General features: G+C 39.9%; 1 protein-coding gene across 1 annotated transcript; it reads right to left on the reverse strand.

The window, feature by feature from the left end:
• Positions 1-3,542: 3,542 nt before the first annotated feature.
• LOC148033764 (pentatricopeptide repeat-containing protein At4g18520, chloroplastic-like) lies at positions 3,543-6,386 on the reverse strand. Its single transcript, XM_087681753.1, has 2 exons — positions 6,364-6,386; positions 3,543-5,372 (listed from the first exon to the last, which is right to left on the reverse strand). Coding segments are annotated over exons 1-2 (1,416 nt in total). The 5' UTR covers positions 6,366-6,386; the 3' UTR covers positions 3,543-3,958.
• Between the last annotated feature and the right edge of the window lie 3,053 nt (positions 6,387-9,439).

Consider the following 9,439-nt stretch of genomic DNA (forward strand, 5'->3'; position numbering starts at 1 on the left):
AATATTGTAATTATATAAATATATGGTAACTTGCATTATTTAATTCTTTAGGTGGGTTATAACCATAATTATTCTTATGTGGAAGGGAATCTGGTTGTTTGAATGATGTTGTACAAGCAACAAATGCTAGCTGTTGACATTGAGACACAAATTTGTCAATTCACTAAAATAGCTTTGTTGCGAATCAAGATTATCGACATGTTTGTGATATATCATATTGTCAGAAGTGGAGCAGCAATGAAAGCGTAAACATGTCCTGTAATAAACTGCTGAAACACAAGACAAAAGAGAAAGGAAAAGAAAAAACACAATACAAATGAGAAAGCAGATGTATGCTCGGGAAATGGAATCCATATATCGGACACGAGACTGTCGTATACAACAGTGAGTCACTTGCTACGTGGGCATTGGCACCGGCTCCTCTCTCCATTGGACCTCCAAGTGGTGAACTAACTGACTGAGGAGGAGCCTAAAATATATGGGCATAAATAATGTCATAAAATATGTCAAGTCGGCTAGCATTTAATACTAGCCAACTGACAATAATAAATGCTATAAAGCATAAAATGCTACGCATAAAATTACTTAAAATATCTACAAAATGTGCCCATCCCACAATACATGCTCAAACTCACACATGAGCTGACAAACTCTGCTAACACCCTCTCTCCGATCATGGGTAATCTAATACAATACAATGATATAATGATAAATGACTCATCATAGTCCATACAACAGAGAATCACCAAGTAGAACCATGGATATCCAGGTAGTGGGTGATCAAGTTACCACCAAGGTGCCTCAGAGAAAACTTGAAGTCAATGCCAATCATACCAGCTCCTCAAAATAGAGAAGATCATAGCAGCTCTCAATGTCTGTCAATAATGTCTCTGATGTAGCACATGTGATCATCATGTCACCAATGCTACGGCGCATAAATAACCATAGATCCCCCTCCTTTGGCCAAACCGCCAAAGTATCCCTGTATGTAAGCTCCAGATAAAAGCCACCCGCTCTTTGTCAAAAGTAACCAGTCCATCATGAACCTGGATGTCAATTCTAGCTCCAGGATTTGAACCTGCCAGACTTCGATCGATGTGTCAAAGATGTCCTTCTCTAGATCCTGTGCATCTATATAGAAATATGGATAAGGTGCGGCTGCCCCATCTCACCACCTCTCACACTCCCTCTTTAGCACTAGAGAGTCGTGAGGAATGACCTCATCACCACCACTAGAGAGCAGCTGAGGAAGAGGCCACCAAGCCCTTCCCACGATCTAAAGAAAAGGATCCCTTCTGCGCCTTGGACTTCACCTTGGCCAGAGGATTTGAGTCAAAATTTGAGGCAAATGATGGCTCGTCAGAGAAGTCTACACCCCGCTTCGTCTTCTGCTCCTTTTTCTTCCTGAAAACCGCTAACTCTTTGTAGTCCTTCCGCAAATGGCCCTTCTTGCCACATTATTAACACTAGGCCTTCGACTTCTTCATCTTCAAATTTCTCTCTAAAGCTGCAAGAGCCTCACCTGAACCTCCATAATGTGACGAAAGCCACCCCAATAGTCACAAAGTTGCCTCATGCTCAAGCAACATTAATATGAAGAAAACTAACAAGAGTACTCTAAACTCTAGAGGAAGCTTGTAGAGTACCATACCAACAAGATGTGCCTCTAATAGGACAGACTGCATAGTTCCAAGCAAGTCCTGAATCTGGGTAACTCGAAGTAGGAATGATTGAATCATATCTTTGGTTTCAAACTTCAATTGCTGAAGCTAGCCAAAAAGAATAACGGCCCTCATGGTAAAAGGAGCCTCATACATCAACTGCAACTTCAACCATGTATCTGAAGATCCTGCAGGAGGTGACCACCAGTAGGACTTCTTTAAAAATACATCAAAGTAAGACCAAGTAAACACATGTATCATTCAAATTCCATGCAAGCATTGCTTCCTCATGGTTGTCTTCATCAAAATCAACTAGAACAAGAGAAGGCCGTTGAGAACATGCAATAGCTCCGCAAACCACATACCATAACCGCTTCTGGATGAACCAGGCCTTCATCACTGCACTCCACATGTGATAATCAAGTCCATGGAGCTTATCATCAGTAGATGTGTATGGAGAAACCATCTATAAGAGATTTAGAAGAGAAGTAGGTATTTGGAGAGAGAACACAATCAAAACACGAGCACAAACTATAAAAAACAAGAGTTCACATATAGTATAACCCAAAATCTGACTAAAAGAAGACAAACTAAATCAAAAAATCAATCAAACACTATGAAAAATAGCAAAAACAACCTCAAGTTACAATCGTCCAGTCAAGAAGTCACGAACACCAAAATGTAGGCTGAGTATTGCCACAAATAAGCTGAAAATTTGTTGCAACAGTCTGAAAACGGAAAATGTCGACAACAAATGAACTATAGATAGTAGGCAATGGCAAATCTGCAAAAAATGCAAGTAAAACAGGTCACCTGGTTGGAGCAGCAGTCGTTTGATCAACAAGGGTAAAAACAGATGTGAAATCAACAAGAAAACACAAGAGCACCGATCCTGAAATCTGATACCATGTCAGAAGTGGAGCAACAATGGAAACGTAAACATATGTTATAAAAAACTGTTGAAACACAAGACAAAAGAAAGGGAAAGAAAGAACACAATACATATGAGAACTCAAATGTATGCTCAGAAAATGAAATCCATATATCAAACACGAGACTATCGCATACAAGTTACTGGCTGCGTGGGCACTGGATCCTCTCTCCACCCATGGGATCTCCAAGTGGTGAACTAACCAACATAGAAGGAGCCTAGAATATATAGGCATGAATAATGCCATAAAATATGTCAAGTCGGCCAGCATTTAATACTAGCCGACTAGCAACAATAAATGCTATAAAGTATAAAATGCTACACATAAAAATGCCTAAAATATCTACACAATGTGCCCGACCCACAATACATGCTCCAACTCACACATGAGCTAACATACTCCTCTAACACATTTCAACATATCTCATGCCTTCTATAGTCAAGCTAGCATTGTGGTCTTATTGACCTCTGTGTGATACTTAGACAAGACCTCAAGAGACGGTTTTCAAAGTGTGCTGCATGGCTAAACAATTTAACCCCACCAAGGTTAGATAAGCTTATTAAAGCTTGCATTAAAGCACCATTGAGTGCTCTTTTCTCCTACCTAACCTATTTGTATCTTTCTATGGGTTATTGTTTGATGTTCATTGTTGAGAAACTAAAGGCTATATTTTGCACAACAATACCTTGCAGACAAGACATGAGTACTAGTTGAGATTTTTTTGCAAGATATTTGCTTCCCATCCCAGTGGATAGAGAGAGCAATACAAATTGTGTATCCTTGCCCAAGCTTGGTTTTGCACTGTCATAGTTTCACTTTGATTGTGTCTTCCTGCATGCCAACATATAGATGTTAAACATAGTCTCAAGCATCAGGTTCCTTTTGATTCAAGATCTTCAAAATCCCACTCATGCAGGCTCGAAATTGCCCATTCTTGACAAGTAGCCAATTAGGTTACAAAAGATGTAATTTATCATTAGATGGAAAGTTCTTGCACATCTTATTGCTACGTATAATAGGCCTGAATGACCAAGGAGATCAATCATGCAAATGTAGTGCTCAAATGTTGGTATAAGATTGTACTTCTTGATAATACTATCAATGTATAGCTGGCCCTTTTCCAGGAGACCTGCATGGCTGCATAGAAAAGTACATTAAGTTACGAGATTCAATCTGGCTTTACACCATTTTCTATTATTTTGTCATTGCAAACAAACCACTCGTATGTGCTGTCCACAAGCTACTCGACCCCAGCAGGCTTTTTCAGAACACCTGAACATGCAATTCCAGGACTATGCCTATGGCTGCCACAATCTTCTGAACTGGATGTATACGTGAATGCATCTAGTGAGGCCCCCTTGCCTCTCATTTTTCGAGAGCATTTAAGTAGCCCTCCTTATCATTCTCATAATTGATTAACTTATTCCATGAGACTGTGCCTTGCTTAGGAAGCTGGTCGAACACTTCTTGTGCTTTGGCAAGCGATCCACACTTGACATACATTTCAGCCAATGCAGTGCCCAGTATGACATCATTTTTCAGCAACCCTCTCCTATCAATAATAGCATGTATCTCTTGTCCTCTCTTTATGGCTCCTATACTAGCGCAAGCTTTCAGGCAACTCACAAAAGCAAGCAAGTTCGGTAAGAGACCCTCACATCTCATCTGGCTGAAACATTCCAGTGCTGCTTCACTGTGCCCTTGTTCACTATAGCCTGCAATTAAAATACTCCATGAGTTAGCATCTCGGACCGGAAGGCTGTCAAACACATTTTGTGCTTTTGCAAGCAGGCCACATTTGGCATACATATCAACCAATGCATTGCCAATAACAATATCTCTTTCCAACAAGCCACTTCGGGAAATCTCAGCGTGTATTTCTTGACCCTTATCTCCTGCTCTCATCATTCCACAAGCGTTCAAACTGCAGGCAAAAGTGATTGCAGTTGGGGAGACACCCTCCACCTGCATTTGGTCAAAGCAGTCTAGTACTTCCCTACCATATCCATGTTGAGTATATCCTGCAATTAGTGTATTCCATGAGACAACATCTCGAACTAAAAGGTTGTCAAACACTTCCAGTGCTTTGATCAAGGAGCCACATTTCGCATACATATCAACCAATGCATTACCAACAAACATGTCTGTCTCTAGCAACCCTTCTCTAGAAATCTCAGCATGTATTTCTTCACCAATGTGTAACGCTCCTAAACTACCACAAGCCTTTAAAATGGCAACGAAGGTGACCGCACTAAAACAGGTAGCAAGATGAAGTCTCATCTGTTCAAAGCACTTCATTGCTTGCTCCTGGCGCCCGTGTTTGTTATATGCTGAGATGATTGCGCCCCATGAAACTACATCCTTCGTTGGAAGCTTGTTGAATACAGCCTGCGCTTCTCTAAGTGAACCGCATTTGGCATACATACGGATCAAGCCACTGCCAATGAGGTGGGGGTCTGTTTTCAGCAAACCCTTCCTAGCAATCCCGGCATGTAACCGGCGGCCTCGTGGGAGGTCTTTCGGATGAGTGCAGGTTTCCAAGAGCGCAGCGAAATAGCGGCCAACATCCTGTTTCTGCTGCTTCTTCCTCCTCAGGAGAATGGGAGGAGCACCTCCTTTTTCCACTCTGGCAGTAACATGGCAATACCTCTCTGTCGGGTAATCCTCTTGCACTTGTGCTGTGATATTACAGACGTTCTGCCATGTCTCCGCATCCAAAGAAAGAGCTTCTCGTCCTGCTCGTCTTCTTGGCCCTGGCGTGCTGATGATGCATGAAAACCTGTGAGAAAGGATATCAGGAGAGCCTGGAAACTGAGGAAGAGAAAACATGTAGGACAAAGCTTTGGTGTTAAAATCTAAAAGGTTCCTTCTCTCCCTAAACGGCAACAATTGCAAGTGTGCAAATGCAAGAAGTTTGGCACAAATTCCCACTACAATTTCCACATTGTGAATTTGGCAAAATTGTAAGCTCCTACAAGGGAGGTTGGGAACACGGGGCTCCCAAGTCCCACCCTACCTATATATGTGGCGCCTCCCCAGAAGGAGCTCATAGCACATGGATAATAATAAAAAAATCGCCTTTTCCTACATGGTAAAATGACTAAAACTTCTTGTGGAAGTTGTCGTGCCATTGCATTTTTGCTTCGTAGACAACAATGTCTTACGTTCGCGACTACTTTGCTTCGCTCACAACAATCCCTCTTCAAACATGATCCATGTTCAACTCTACACATAGATAGACACAATAATATAAAAGTATGCTCCTCGAACAAAGTTTTTGGATGCAAAGAGATATATGTTATCGTGGAAGCGCACTGGGCAAGGCGTCAACTCGTGCACCCGCAATGCTCAACACAAACTTGAATCAACACGGCTACAACCCCATTGGCCTCCTTTAACAAAGTTATTCAACATTATGCCATCAAGTGCACAATTTCATTGTGTGCAAAACAAGTTTACAAGAGCAAAGTACATCATGCTCTGCATGGCAATAATTGTGCAAGTCATAGGTGGAACAAGTATGTACCCACATGTTGTAAGTTATGCTAGGCCAATGCCTACTACATATAGAAGTGGATTGTTGCTACTTATATTTTCCATTTGTAGTAAGCAATGCCTAGCATGCCTTGCAAATGGTCACAAGTATGATTGATATGTGACTCACAACACTATTATCACATGAAGTATGGTGTTATGACACATGATACCATGTAGTGAAAGTGATGGTGAGAGAGAGAGAGAGAGAGAATGAGATGGAGAATGAACCACACATTTGTATTGCTCACTTGCTTGCACACTCCTTACATTGGACTAGGTGTGAGTACACATATATATACAATGAAGGTGTGGATATGGTAGGGTTCTCTTAGTGAAGTATCCTCCACATGTTCTAGATCCATCTTATCTCATTCTCCTAAATATCTAGATATTGTCTTCCTAGATATTCTCTAAGTACATGTTCATATGAGTACCTTCTAACATTCTAACAAATAGCGTCATCATTGATGTGTGCAAAGTGTGGTGTACACATCCTTACAAGCAATAGCTTACAAGGCCAACTTGTATGAGCAATTATTGTCAAGTAGTTGGCTTTATGTGTCCTAATAGAGAGGCAAAATGTAGTTTTATATGTACTAACATAGAAGAAAGAATTGGGTTTGTTATGCATGAAAAAGCATGTGTTGTATTGTGTGTCAATTCAATAGGTGAAATTTGGTAGGACCTTTCTCGTGATGATACATATCATTGGTGCAACTACCTACTTATTAGACTCCACTATATGCCTTCCATATCCTAGACTTTGCAATCAATCCCAAATATATATGTTGGTTCTATTGAGGCCATCATGTACATAATCGCCAATACACATCTACATGAATAATGTTGTGACTCCCTACTCAACTTCCCTCCTCATTTGATTTCTTCATGAGGTCTTAGTATTAGACATGTGTGCCTCACTAACCTCGTACAATTGCATACTCCCTTCTCACCTTACACTCCTACTTCAATTTCTTTGTGAGGTCCCAATCTTAGAATGCATAGCTCAATAATCTCATACAATTGTAGAATTGCATGTTGATAGAAATGGTAGTGTTGCATTGAACAAAAACATCCCTAGTAAAGGACCATAAGGAGAATGACAACGATATTCGTCAATGGACAAAGGAAACAACTGATGTGATTAATGTGCAGCTTGGAAAAAAATGTTTCAGGTTTGTTCCCCTACAAGAATAGATGCCTAAGTTTCCATTATGAGAATCACCGTATTTTCTCAACCACAAGCATGCTATTCTTCTTTGAGAATGAGCCATATAAATAGAACCCACAAGAATCCAAGTTGAAAGGAATAACTTTGTATATTTGTAGTTGCTAAATACACTTTTATGCATATGGATTCTAATTTAGTAGTAAGCATTCTAGAACTTCTTATTCAAAACCTATATGTTCTTAGTGTATGTGCTCCAATTCTTTCTTTAGAGTGAGCCAAAGAGTGTCTATTTGCATGACACATGTTCCCATGTTAGACTTTTCCTTAATACCTGCACAAAAAGAGGTTTTCTAACTATACCTATATTTTGGGTTTTTCTAAAAAGAGGTTTTCTAACTCTACCTATGTTTTGGGTTCTTATAATCATTTCACCATCTTCTTATTTTAAAAGCATAAAAAGTAGAAATTTTGCCCTAGAACACTAACACTATGGAAAGTAAGACTTACTTTCAAGTGCATATATTGTTCATAACACTACACAAAACATTGTAAAGAAATAGTAGGATTTGTGGCAGAATCAACAAAGTGTACAATAAGTAGTAGCAATGAATGAGCTAAAAAACATAGACTATGGAAGAATGATGAATGAAATCAAGAGATGGTAATAGGCCTTGGACCTCTATGTCTCTATGGCCAAGGATGAGGGGTGAGACAAGGGGTTTAGTGTTGATAGAGTGTCTCAAAATAACTAAATTGTCTTGACTAATTAAGGTGGTAGCACTTGTAGAAGGAATGTGTATTGTGAGGAAGCAAAACACAATCCTTCAAGCAGCTTAGGTTGAAGATGATACCAAATGAGTTTAGCCAATAGTGAAGGGAACAAAATATAGTCCATCGTAGCTAGTGGTGAAGGAGAAATGACCTCCAAGGGTTGCAGCAAAACATAGATGCCAACTTCCTAAGAAAGCTTTTAGGAAGGTTTGTAGCAACATACTATGGTTCATAGCCTCAAAATATGGGTTCCAGAAAGCTTTTAGGAAGGTTTGCAACAACATATAATGGTTGATAGCCTCAAAATATGGATTCCAAAAAGCTTTTAGGAAGGTTTGCAGCAACATATAATGTTTGGTAGCCTCGATATAATGACCTCCAAGCGTTGCAACAAAACATAGATGCCAACTTCCTAAGAAAGCTTTTAGGAAGGTTTGCAACAACATATGATTGTTGATAGCCTCAAAATATGGGTTCCAAAATATGCAAGTAGTAGCCCACTAAAACACAAGGCAAGTCATTGTTGATGTGAACGAGGAGCCTCCAAATTGGTAGCATATGGAAAACACAAATGTTGATGATGTGGCCACTACAACAATTGATAGGCAATATCTTCTAGGATGGTAGATCCTCAAAAGCATAGGTGGGTAGCTAGTCTTATGCATTGGGAAGTAATCTACTAATGTGAGTGGCATTAGAGGTTGACTGGGCGAATCTCCATAGCAATATGGACGCAAGCTCTAAGATAGTGGTGTAGTCCTAGGTTAGATAGTAGCTTTAGAGGGGTAGCATCCATATGCACATGAGGGAAGGAGAAGAATAACACTTAGTGAAGATGGCACAATTGACTAAGAGAGCAATTTCAAAGTGAGATAGTAGGATGCCAATAACATGCCTATTTATAGGGGATTTCTAGGCATTTGTCCTATTGTCTATTTATAGGGGATCAAAATTAGGAAATTATGCATAACAATTGAATATTAATCCAAACCTTAGTTTTGGTAGTTCAACACACCCTCTTTGGCCCCAAAAATAGAGAGAGAGAGAGAGAGAGAGAGAGAGAGAGAGAGAGAGAGAGAGAGAGAGAGAGAGAGAGAGAGAGAGAGAGAGAGAGATGCTCCACTCTCTTATTAACTTAAAAACATAAGGCAATAAATAGACACTAGTAGGATGACCCACAAAAACAATTATGTGGCAAGAGTCTCATTGAAAAGGATCACTAGTAGCTAAGATGAGAGCAAAAGCACCTTGACTATCGAAGAGAGGAAGATTGAAAGAAATGCCTATACTATAGTTGAAAGTTTAAAAAAGAACTGTAGACGAGGTGAAAGCTAAAGGTGCCTAGAATTTGACCTTGAAAGAGAAGC

Source organism: Lygodium microphyllum, chromosome 7, assembly GCF_053477565.2.
Source record: "Lygodium microphyllum isolate KBCC chromosome 7, Lygodium_microphyllum_v1.1.10, whole genome shotgun sequence".
NCBI classification, from domain to species: Eukaryota; Viridiplantae; Streptophyta; class Polypodiopsida; order Schizaeales; family Lygodiaceae; genus Lygodium; species Lygodium microphyllum.